Source organism: Tetrao urogallus (assembly GCF_951394365.1).
Source record: "Tetrao urogallus genome assembly, chromosome: 1".
NCBI classification, from domain to species: Eukaryota; Metazoa; Chordata; class Aves; order Galliformes; family Phasianidae; genus Tetrao; species Tetrao urogallus.
This window is the reverse complement of record NC_136813.1, coordinates 134,771,513-134,784,343: the sequence shown is the minus strand read 5'-3', so window position 1 is coordinate 134,784,343 and position 12,831 is coordinate 134,771,513. Positions and strand designations below refer to the sequence as shown.

Here is a 12,831-nt window from a genome sequence, read left to right as displayed (position 1 = left end):
ACATCCAGCCTGGTCTTGAATGCCTCCAAGGATGGGGCATCCACAGCTTCCTTGGGCAACCTGTTCCAGTGTGTCACCACCCTCTGAGTGAAAACCTGCCTCCTAATATCTAACCTAAACCTCCCTTGTCTCAGTTTAAGACCATTCCCCCTTGTCCTATCACTATCCACCCATGTAAACAGCCATTCCCCCTCCTGTTTATATGCTTCCTTCACGTACTGGAAGGCCACAGTGAGGTGTCCCCGGAGCTTTTTCTTCTCCAAGCTAAACAAGCCCAGTTCCCTCAACCTTTCTTCATGTCCATTCACCCTACTTACTCCAAGCTCTTTGCCAAGCAGCGCTAGTTCTTTTTGTGAGTGAATGGGAGTTATCGATAGGCCACGAGTGGGTCGGGTTGGGCGGGCCGGGCTCCTACAGCAAAGCCACCACGGTGACGCTTTGATGGAAATTTTGGAAGAGGGGCAGCTTGATCAGAATAGGGAAAACAACCCCCGTGGCACCGCAACGCCTCCCGTCCCGCAGAGGCTGCTCGGCACAGCGTGGTTGCGGTGCCCGGGTGGGCTCTCCGGCTGAACGCGGCCCAGGGACCGATGCCACCGCCGCACCGCTCCGCCCGAAGCTCCGCGCCCCGCCCGGGCCGAGCCTCCCCCGCGGCGGGCGGAGGTGACAGCGCGGCAAGGAGCATGCGTGCAGGGGGGTAGGGAGGGGGAGGAGGAGGAGGAGGAGGAGAGGAGGAGGAGGAGGAGAGGAGGAGGGATGGCGCGGGGAGGCGGCCGCTGTTTATTTGCAGCCGGGCAGGCTGCGCCCCGGCAGAGCGCGAGTGGCCGCCGCCGGCGCCGCCGGTGCCGCTGCCCGCCCCGCAGCATGCGGGCGGCGGAGCCGGGGCTCGCAGCGCGGCTCCCCGCGCAAGGTCCCGCGCCATGGTGACGGGCTCGGCGCTGGGAAACCGCAGCCGGGACCGAGCCGCGCCGCCGCCGGCCCCGCGCCCCTCGGTGCCACCGCCGGGGCGGTGCGGCGGGGCGGCGGCGGCGGCGGTGCTGGCGGGGCTGTGCGCGCTGTGCTACGGCAACTCGCTGCGGGGAGAGTTCGTGCACGACGACGTCTGGGCCATCGTCAACAACCCCGACGTGCGGGCGGCCGCTCCCGTGGCCGCCGCTTTCGCCAACGACTTCTGGGGCAAGCGGATGGCGGAGAACACCAGCCACAAGTCCTACCGGCCCCTCTGCGTCCTCACCTTCAAGTAAGTGCCCGGGGCCGGGTGATGATGCCGCGGGTGCGCCCCGGCCCCGACGGTGCGCGAACAGGTGTCTGCGGGCGGCCGGGGGGGACGGGGAGCTCGGGGAAGCGCCTCCGAGTGAGAGGTGCGCAGAGCGACTTCCCCCGAAGTTCTTCCTGCCGCTCAGCCCTCTGCTTTATCCCCCGTACTTCGCTCCGCGGTTGGGTGAGCGTGCCGTGAAGTTGTGCCGTTCCGAAGCGGAGCCGTGGCAGTCCCCAGCTTAGCCGCTCCCCGCGGCCGCCGCGCTCTTCGCGGTCCCCGACCGGAGTCCGGGCTCTACGGGGAGGGAAAGAGAGATCGGGGAGCAGCACAGAACTGACGGTTCTTTCGCTAATCCCAGGAGGAAGAACGAGATCCTCTCCTCCTCTTCCTCTCAGAGGAGAACGTGTAGCAGCTCGGCGCGGTCACCACTCAGTCGTTTCGTCAGCTTTGGCGTTAGCTTGTTCTCTGTTTGCCGTGTTCTGACGTAACACAAATGATGGTGAATGTTTACTCCGTTTTAGTATTTAAAAATGTTTGAGTGCTAGCGGGGAGCTGCGCGGAAGGGCTGATGTAGCGGATGATGCCGAGCGCGGGGCTCCCGGTGATCAGCAGTCCGACTCTGTGCATTGCGAACCTCAGGCGGTCCTAAGGAGCAAACTCTATAGGCAGCACTAAGTGTGCCGAGAGGAGGTGGTGGTTAGGACCTGCTGAGTAACTGTCCATTCAAATGCCTGGTATTTATAAATAACATCTCACGAACTCTCAGAAAATAGAGCCTTTCTGTAAGGCAAGAACAGCTAGGGGAAATCCAGCATCCTTGTGCTGTAAGGACAAGCTTAGAGCTGAGAGCAGTCAGCACCAGCTATTTGGGAACCGTGGCTGGGTGGAACATCTCCCATGCACAAAACTGAGTAGTGCAGATGCCCATGAGCTGGGTTGTTCAGGACAGACTGTATGTGTTCTTGAGGCAGTTCTAAGCAGGTTTCCGCAGAGAACGAAGGGGTAGGAGGCTGCCCCGGGCAGAAAAGCGCAGTGCACATGGCCTGCCTCCTCCGTTAGGTGCTCAGTCAAACTGTTGCACGGCTGGGGAGCCCTGCGGTGGATCCATTACTCCCACAGCACATCAGTGGGTAATTCAAGAGGTGAGCGAACCTCCACACATCACCATGCAGCTACGCTGCTGGACTCGGCTGCTGGCCTTGGCTGTGTAGATCAGGTTGTGGAGTTGAGGTCAAATTATGCTAATTAACAGAGTCTTAAACTTTAATAATGGAATGGAAACTGAATGCTTTAGATCACATTTATATATCTTGGCGGAACTGGTTTACCCTTTGCTATTTGAAGAAAGAAAGAGGAAAAGGGGAAAATAAGAATGAAACACTGTCCTATCTACTCCTTTTTGGAAACCAGTGAGATAGACTTTCTGAGCAAGACTTCATTTTCAACTGCGTATAATAACCATACAGCCAAAGCCTAGGGTCAAAGGCACAGTCATTTGTTCACTGGTTGGCACTGCATTTAGAATAAGGAAGGGATCATTTATCTTCCCTGGCTGCAGAGGAAGGCTATTTCCAGTGTCCCAAATACCCTTCCAGCCCTCTGCCTTTCCTCATTCTTCTCACTCCCTACCTCTCAGTAGGGTGCCAGAGGCAGATGTTAAGATCTGCGTTGGAATGGATCCTCCGTACCCAGTGCTCCCAAGCAGAATGCAGTGAGAGTGTTCTGCCAGATGATGCTGAACTGTGGCTGAGCTGCATGCTGCTTGCTCTGATGTCCTGCCTGGCACCACTTTGCTGGTTTTACTCTGTTCTCCTGCAGGAGGAGAAAGACTCTACCCCACTGGTTGTTAAATGCTCGACAGGAATGGTCTTTTAACAAAATTGAAATGAATGGCAGCATGATTCTTTGCACCTTCCTGTGGTCATTTTCACCTGGAAGACTTGCCTACCTACAGATCCTCAGTACGCAGATACTTTGTCTCCATCTCTTTTCTGTCCTTTGCGGCTGTGAAAGTGAAAAGACTCATGATGCCCGTGGACTTGTCACTTAATGGAGCACATCTTTCATGTATGCTACATATTCTTGAAACGATCTCAATTAAAAGAATTTATCACTGCTCTGTCAAAAAAAAAAAATCTTGACTAAACACTGCTGAAATCTTGTAACGGTGGCTCAGCATCCCTCACTTATTGGAAATCCTAAATGACAGTCCTAATTCTAGCAGATTAACGCTCTAGAGCCAAACAGTGAAAAGAGCTCAACTATTTGGCGCTATTCGCACTGGGTCTGTCAGAATGAATGATGAGAGGAAAATATGAGTGGCCTGTGCTACTAGAATCACTCAGCAAAACTTAACTTTTCACAGATCTGCTGCGTTTTCTTTTTGTCTGCGTGTGGGTTAACATCAGAGGGAGAAAAAGCCTGCATGTGAACTGTTGAATTAAATATTGTTTACTTTGTGTCTTTGAACTTCTCTCACCTTTTCTTCTGACTTCAGTAAAGGAAAGAAGCATTGAAACTGGTTGGTTCAGAGACATCCCTGCTGTGCTTTGATACCTGTTGGGTGACAGGACTAGCATCTGCAAAGGAGATGACATGATAGGCAGTGATTTTGTGTAGTCCTCAGGAAAACTTGATGCTTTCTTCTCCAAGATGTAATTAAATATACTTATTTTTAAAGAAGGTCACTTTTTGGAGATATTCAATTTCTTGGTGCCTTCCACATAAAATGTTAAGGTGAAGGGGAGGAACAGAAGAACTGCCAGCTCTATAATTCACTCAGGTCTTTATATTGAAACTGAGTGTTTTCTGTCTTGTACCTTGTCTCCGCTAACAGAAGTTTGGTGAGACATTTTTCCCTCTCTAGCACTGACATTATGTCTTGGCTCTAGTGATTTTGCAGAGTATTTCTCAACTGTTGGAGCAGAAGGTGAAATCCTCAGTACCATCTCTCCTCTCTCTTCTTGCTTTTCTAATCTCTGTTTAGATGGGTGTTTCTGCAATGAAAATCTAGAGTGGTTTGTTGTAGTCAGCAACACAGTAGACTTTGCCTCAAGGTGTGTGATAGAAGGAGATGACAAGAACAAATATTTATTTTTTTCTTTTAAACCCAAATGCCAAAATTTAAAGACTCTCAATCACATCAGCCCCCTAGTTCTCCAGGTGTCTGAGCAAAGGCCCAGGAGAAGGAAGCCCACTTGGTCTCTTTGATGAGGAGCAGAAAACAGGTGTCAGTGAGGGAGGTGCCACAAGCCCATGAATAACAGCTCACTGGAAGCAAAAGACTGGCAGAGAAGATACTGGCTGGTTACAGTCATTTAGCTGTTGCAGAGACTCAGGAAGATGAAGCTGGCTGGAGGACTGTGGATGATATCTGGTCTTCCTTGAAGGAGATGGATGTCACAGTTCACTGGAAATGAACTTGGATCCGTGAGTGGGTAAGAGCGCTTCCTACAGCTGCTGCTTGGGCTGTTTGGGTCTGGAAGGAGGAGCTGGGAGAGATAAGTCATTGAGAGGAACTCAGTTGTCCCACTGTAAAAGACATAGGCACACAGTTGGAAGGTCGAGCTATCTCACTAGTCCTCTGACAGTAAAAATGGGGAAAAAAAGAACCATCCCATGCTCACTTGCTGACAGCAGAATGGATGGCTCTGCCTGAGAGGCTGCTGGTCGGTGGTAGCTTGGGTAACATGAATGCCTTGGGAAAAAATGGGATCTTTCAGCTACAGTTCACATGGTGCAGGCACTGTGAGCCTAGTATGAGACTACCAATGGCTCTAGATCAAACCCTGAAATGATTGTGAGCTTGAGTTAGACGTAAATACAGAGCCAAAAGGAGAATTAATTCAATAAGTCACTGCCAACCTTCTGATCTATCTAGATGCATACAGCTGATCCTTCTGTTTTTTCAGCTGTATCCGTGGCGTGAATTTCAAGGACAGGCAGCTTAGAAAAAACAACCAGGGAAGAAAAAAAGAAATTTTATTTGTTCTTCCTTAATGGTTTATTATGTTTTGACATCACAGGGTAAGACAGCGAGTTATAATGTCAGGTTAAATATGCACCGCACAAGTATTTTCTTCCCTCCGTGTATCTGTATTAAGGCAATATCACAATGCTTAAGATTATGTCAGTATTTCTCCTATGAACCTTGGTCTAGCATTTCTACCCTCACTATGGCAGTCATTCTCCATATACTGATGCTGTGATGCGTGCCATGAAATCAGTACAGCGCTGGTGTAGCCACAGTGGGCTAAAGCTGCAAGGGAGGTGAGGTTCCTGAGAAGTGGCAGTGCTTGTATTAGACCAGCTGTGTTGTAGTTGCAGTATATGGGTACATTTCTAGATGTGTGTGCCTTGATTCTGACCAAGGCGGGACCACGTGGCTGCCATTTTAGATTTGGGGGAGGGTGTGTGTGCTGCAAAGCTTGTCTTTTTTCCAGCTCTGGAGTTGCTCATATGAAGCTGATTTAGGGAAGACTTTTTCTTTCTGCCCACCACATTGAGTGTAATTACTGTTTAGAAATGGAAGGAGTGATCTGGAACCAAACAGGGAATGTAGCAGCGTGTCTGATTTTTTTTTTTTTTTTAGTTGTAGGAGCAGGCTGTGCCCCCCTGGGGGAGTGGAGCTGGCAGGGTTGCTTGGACTTCACAGGATGAGGCCAGGTGGTTGCTGATGAAGCCCAGTGCTTAGGGAGTGCCTTAAAGCCTGCAGGACGGTAGGAAGGCTGGGAGCTGTAGGGTGCTGCTGGAGCCTGTGGTCTGGCAGCCTTATGGGTGCCAAAGCTCATGGGTGCCTGCATTCTGCTGAGCCAGTGGTCAGGGTGAAAGTGAGAATCTGCCCTCACGTGCATGGGGAGCTGTGGGAACTGTGCATGAACTGTATTTGATTCCTGTCTGGTTGCAAAATCTTCTCTGTAGCTAAAACTTGTAACAAAGCTTGTTTCTCTCGAGTTGAAAAGGCTTTTATGTTAAGGGGAAGCATTCCCAAAAAGGCCTGGGCAGGTTCTGCGCAAAGATGTGGCTGAGGTGCATGCAGCCACATCTGTGTTCGCTGCTTTTGTTATTGCTGTTTTGCCTGTATGACACCTATCGATTCCTATTCCTTTTTGCACCAATGTCACTCTTAATTTTCTTTTATCTCCTTTTACCTAAAAGGCTCAGCTCTGAACCTGCCTTCACCCTCACAGGAGCATGCTGTCAGTGCTGTTTAGAGTCCACAAAAATGAAGAGCTCTGGCTGCTGCTGGTTAGCTGAGGGCATTTCTCAGCATTTGCTTGCTGTGTTTTTGACTTCTTTCCTGGGCTTTCTCATTTATTGTCTCTCGGAGTTAAAAGAAAAGAGTGCTGCTCTGTTTTTATATGTTAAACTTGGTTTTCTGTTCCGTTCAGCATAAATTTGAGTGGCATCTCCTATGGTCTGCAGTTTGAGCTGAAAGATTACCAAACTTGCTTCAAGTCTGATGGAAAAACTTTTGCATTGCATTTGAAATGTGCTCATAATTTCAGACTAGGTTTCCATTAGTGCCATTCTCTCTTCTTGATGTCCTAACTGTCTGTCCTAACTTTGTTCTGGCATACCTTGTCTTTTATCCTTGCGGTACTTGGAAGGGGACTGCTGGTGTTAAAACATCCGAGTTATTCATCCCCACCACTATCAATCCCTGGAATGCATGTTACTCTCTTGCTATACTTTTGCAAAACAGCATGGATGTGCCAGCATTGCAAACTGCTGTGCGTACTGCACTCTACCTGGTATGGGGTGGTGAAGAGTTTTGTGAGATGTTCATTTCTTCCTGTGTATTGCCATTGCAGATATGATGGTGAAGGACAGCTTTTAAGACAAGCACTCATTTGTTCGAAATCTTGATAAAACAACATCTTGTCAGTCTGTAAATTGCCAGACTGGTTTTTTCCTTGACTGTTTGTGGAAATAAATGTAAAGCTAGGTGAATGGTATATTCAGTATTCTTAGCATAGGAATGACTGCCAAACCACACTTTCTAGTGTAGCACTAGGAATTTTTGCTTAGCGTATTTGCTGCTGCCAAGGTGCTGTTGCTTCTCAGTCTGATTGTGATTCCTGTTTTCTTTTGCTAACCCTGCTAGAAAGCAATAACCTGCTTTGAATGCCAGCATTTAACCAATCCTCTTGTAAGTGGTGGCTTTGCTCTAAGGAAACTGATCTCACTTGGGAATTGATATGTCTCTGTCTTCTCACCCATCTTTTATAGAGGAAAAAAAAAAAAAGGAAAGACACGTAAGCCTTATTGCCTATTTAATTCCAAGGCATTGTACTGTGCTGTGAAAGTTTACCAGCACAAAGTACTGCTATGCCAGGGAATTCTGCTGCACTTGTGCTGACTGTCCTATGAATGCTGCTGCAAATGGAACTGATGTTCTTTTTTTCACTGCTGCAGGTATTTCTTAATCTTTGAGCTGTTTCCACACAGGACTTCAGCCACTGTTGCCACTGATGCAGCTGTGCTGTTTTTGGAGTGCAGATGCTCACTTTCCTGGCATGCTGTAGATGCATCCCTGGTGATTATGATACTTCACTCTAAAATTGTGAATTAGTTTACATGAAGTTTGTTATATACATCACACAAATCTAAAAGGAAAGGAAGATCATGAGAAACTTAATCCATTCTTGTCTGCTAGATTAACTCACAAATCTGCATGTGAGCCTTCTTCTGTAAAAACTGTGAGGTTTTTATGAGGTGTGGGATGCTCTGAGGATTTCCATTAAGCGTTATTTGCTATAACAAATTACCATTATTATTCTGTGCATTTCTATTTCATAACATGTTGTGGTTTTTGTTAGTCTGTTAAAAATAATAAAACAGTTTAAACTAAACAAGAGCTGCTCGGGGATAATAACGGAGTCTATAAAAAGAGAAACTCTCCAATTATGGTTTACAGTATTATTAAATCATAAGCAGTCTTAAAAAGGTTGAATGAGTCTTTGTTTGTGCAAGAGGATAAAAAGTGCTATATTACAGCCCAAGGCAATTATCTACATAGGTTGCTCTGAAAGTAATGCCTCTTACTTATTTCCACAGAAACTCCCAACAGCTACACAGAACACAATTACACTATTTGATAGAGCAAATTGTCAGCTACAAAGTGCTATTTTTCAACATAGGTACCACCATTAGCTATGCATTTTCACCAGTGATGATCAAGTGTGAATTGCTTTCCCAAGGAGAAGTGTCCCTTCTGACTTCTGTAGGGTACAAATATGTGCCTTGGCTGGAGTGCAGCATGGCAGGCAGTGAACCTTTAATGAGCAGTGCATGTGGAAGCCTCTTTCTGAGAGCACAGCTCTGTAGATCCTTTTCCTGAAGCAGACAGTGGAGGAAAGAAAAAGCTGCCATTGGTTGCAAGGCTGGCTGTGCTAGAACCAGCCCACATATGCTGGAACACTTGGACACACAAGACGTTGGGACTATGGTCTTTGCTCAAATACACGCCAGTGTGGTCTGGGTGAGGAGTAGCACTGGGAATTTTGTACTAAATTTTTCTCTTGGTGATGTCTTGGTTGATGCTATATTAGAAAATACCTGAGAATGTCATCTGGCTTCCTTGGCATGTGTGCTTCTTTTTCTTTCAGTCCCCCTGGGCCTTTTGAGGCCTTTGCGTTTGAACTGCCTTTCACCACTTCTCAGAAGGATTAGCACACTCTTTGCCCGCAGGAACTCTTCCAGCAGAGATGCTGAGGCAGTGCCAATTTCTTCTTCCATAAGTGTTTCATGGGGAGTTCCCTTTAGGAAAGACCTCCTTGGATGAGACGGTGGTGTTTCCCTTTTCAAGTGTGTTCAGTTGCTTTACTCAGCCCTGTATCTTTGTAGTCCTATTTGCAAATACCTTTGTGGTCAGATAAAAGCAGTCAGCTCACAAAGTTAGGCCAGCTCATCTGGTCTCCCAGCTATGTGCTCTATGAAGGCTGTAGCATATATCTTAACAATTGTACTTCAGCTGAGGCAGGTGTGGTCTTCATGCACATCTTTCAGCCTTTTCAATGCTGCAAGTTAGAAATGATAGTAATATTGGTGAGTTTGGGGCTGGCAAGTTTAAAAATTAAAATATATATATACAACTTTTTGTGTGTGCAGGCTTAAATATGGAAGTATAAGGGCCATCCCCTCCCATTCCCTTGCCCAGGAATTGTTCTGCAGTGGGAGAAACTTGGCTTTCTGTAGTAGGCTGCCTTTTTCCCTGCAACCTGGTGAGTGTGCAGGGCAACTTTACACAGTTTTTGTGGCTTGGATTAGAGCTGTGTGGAGCCCCAAATCTGCTCACTCATTTGATGTGCAATGAAGTCAGCTCCTGCTAACGTTTCAAAATCATTCTGCTGTGATTGTTTAGGGACAAAAGAATGTTTCCTTTATTGCCACGTGGCCTAATTTCTTATGACAAAGAGCTTTGTAACCAAAACACTGGTCTGAATATAGTACCTGCGCACAATTGCATTTGATGTTCATGGGCCACCTAAGATGGCATTCAAAACATACGAGGCATGCTTGCACCCAGATTTTGGTGCTTAATCACAGGCTTAACTGAATAGCATGGTGCCGTTATGTTTGTGCTTTGTTCTGCTTCTATGTTTTTGTTTTGTTTTGTTTTGTTTAATTCTTTAGTAAAGAATATACAAGGGAATAACCAAGATGTGAGGCTGATGCTTTCACATAACTGCTTTCAAGAACTTAGGTAATTTTCAGCTAACTTACTTTTCAGTTTTTATTCGTGCTGTGTGCCCTCAAAAGAGGTAGGTGTAAAGAGCATCCCTGCCGTTGGGGTAGGGGATGTGATAGGGAGGGAAGAATTGTCCATGGTGAGGTTTTACCTCTCTTGCCAATAGAATTGCTTTACAGGACTGGAGAAATGGTCAAGCAACTTCCATGCAGGCTAGTGAGAGATTTTCCAAGAGTGCTGTTGGATATTGTGTCTTTTCGTAACTGGTCCTTGCATGTTGGCCAAATAAATCATAGAAATTGTTTGAATAGGAAGGGACAATCAAAGGTCATCTAGTCCAACTCCCCTGCAACAGGGACAGTGACAGCTAGAGCTAAATAAGGAGGAATCTTTCATTTTTGGTATGGGGTTTGTCCATATTGCCAGATAACCAGATTCACTTGTCTTCACTGTCCTCACCTGTCCTCATCTGCTTTGACAATTGTATTTCTGGGGAAAGCACAATTTGACATTGTTTTTAAGGGGAGCTGTGGTCCACCATGCTGATTTACAGCCAGCAATAATTTGAGGGTCTGAAGAACTGGTCCTGGAGGTGGTCCCTGCCAGACACATCTGCAGGAGTATGGGTGAGAATGTTGCTTAGGTTGCTGCCTCCATTCTCTCTGGGCAGGCTGGTGGTGGGTTCACATGGCTGCAGTGTATTTGCAGCTGAAACTCTGCCTGGGTGTCTCTTCCTTCTGTTTGTTGCCATTTTTGTTCTGGCCAACCACTGCCCCCTGTACCAACTGCTGGGTGCCAGGAGCTGCTGAGGCCTTTCTCATTGCTCGGTGCTACGCTGCAGTGAGAGGAGGGGGCACCCTTGCCGCCCTCCATTTCTCCTCTGTCTTCTGTGCCCAGCACTGAGTGAAAGCAGTGCCTGCAGCCTGCTCCAGGTTGCTGTGTGCCTGGGCCCCTCCCCAGCTCCTCTGCATTAAGGAGAACAGGAGGAGACACAGGAGTCCAGAGGCAGACTCTGAAGTACCAGAAATGAAGAGACACTTAACTGGCTTTACTTTTTCTATTATTATTATTATTGTCATTTGAAACTGTATTATCCTTTTGAACTGATTATTGTCCTGTCTTGAAAGAAGTCCAATTGGACAACTGGAATGAACCTTCATGCTGAATTTCAGCAATTCTTGCTGACCAAACCAAAGTACTCTGCATCTCCAAAGAAACAGCTGTGTCTGTAGCTTCCATGACACTGCCTGGAGACTGCAAGGAGCTTGGGGCTGTCCACGGAGCAGCTCAGTGGACACCAGTCTCAGTCCTGCTCTCTTCCTTAGGGCTTGCCTGGAGGCTGCAGGGAGCTTGGGGCCATTGGCTGCACTCTTCCTGTTGTCCCAGCACAGCAGCTCAGTGGACGCCAGTTTCACTACGGCTCTCTTCCTCAGGGCTTGCTTGGAGGGTGCAGAAAGCTCAGGACTTCTGTAGTTCCCATGCAGCAGCTCAGAGGATACCATTTTCAATCCTGCCCTCTTCCTTAGGGCTTGCTTAGAGGCTACAGGGAGCTGTGATCCATCTGCTGGACTCCTTCTGTTGTCCCAGTGCAGCAGTTCAGTGGGCACCAGTACCAGTCTGGCTCTCTTCCTCCACCTGGAGGCCACAGGGGGCTTAGGGCCATCCTATGGGTTCCTCCTGTGGTGCTCAGCATAGCAGCTCAGAGGACACCAGTACCAGTTCAAGTCCTTCCCTTTTCCTCAGAGCTAAGGAAAGAAGAGGTGAGAGGGCTTGGGGAAGGATGAGGATTGGGGACAGGGAAGGAAAGGTGAAGGTGCGGCAACTGGTGCTGGGGCACTCTGGCAGGTGATGACATTTCCACACCGGGATGGAAATCGAGAGCCCCTGCTGTGCCGCCAATGGATGTGGCAATGTCTCTTAGCAAGCATGATGTTATAGTGCTTGCCTTGCCTGGATGGAGACGGATTCACCTCCATTGGTTCTTCCTCTGCAGGCAGATCCAACTCCATGGGCTCAACATTGCCTTCAGAAGGATCAGCATGCTTTGGCTCGGGTTCATTGCTGCTCCCCTGAAGCCTGAACTTCTTTGGTGGAGGAAGCAGGAAAAGAATCTCTATGTAAGGTGTTTCTTGTCCCAGAAGATGGCCACAAGTCAGTTACTGACTGGGGTTCTGTTGTCAGGGTCCCTGTATTGATGAGGGTTGGCAGGGAGCTGGCTCGTGACACTATAACACAGTACCATGGTGGGTGTGACCCTCAGCATGTCCCATGACATTGGAAACATGGCTGTGCTGGACCATGTTGCGATGGCCTGACAGTTGCCCTCCTTGCCGCTAGTGGGATTCTGTAGGGCTCTATTTTGAAGCAGGTTTTCTTTAATGATTGTATCTATTACTCCAGTAAAGATCTGGAAGCCATGCTAAGTAAACTTGTGGATGATGTGAACTGGGAGAAGTGTTGACTCCCTTCAGTGTGGAGAGGCATTGCCCCAAAACCTTGACAAATTCAAAGTTGGTTGCCATCTGCATGAAGAAGAGCAAGTGCTGGAATCTGCACCAGGGGTGGAACAACTCTGGATCAATGTACAGACGGAGGGATGAGAGGCTGGAGAGCAGCCCCAGGAAAGGGACCTGGCAGCAAGTTGAATCTGAGCCAGCAGCTCCCTGGAGCCAGAAAGGCTGACAGAGCCTTGGGTTGCATCAGGGCCAGCGCTGTCACTAGGTGGGGTTTGTCCCACTCTGCTCTGTGCTGTGTGGCTTCACCTTTAGCACTGGGTGCATTTGGGGTGCCCCAATATAGGCAGGGCATAAAACTGTGAGAGTGTCCAAAGGAAGGCAATGAAGATGGGGGGCAAAGTTTGTGAGGAGCAGCTGAGGGCCCT

At 48.2% G+C, this 12,831-nt stretch overlaps 1 protein-coding gene across 1 annotated transcript in view; it reads left to right on the top strand.

Annotated features, from left to right (window-relative positions):
- Positions 1-920: 920 nt before the first annotated feature.
- Positions 921-12,831, top strand: part of TMTC1 (transmembrane O-mannosyltransferase targeting cadherins 1) — a gene marked incomplete at both ends in the record, with an annotated part of 147,349 nt that continues 135,438 nt past the window's right edge. The window contains one exon of the mRNA XM_079549549.1: positions 921-1,240. Within this exon, the coding sequence (XP_079405675.1) occupies positions 921-1,240 (320 nt within the window). The remainder of the gene's footprint in view (positions 1,241-12,831) is intronic.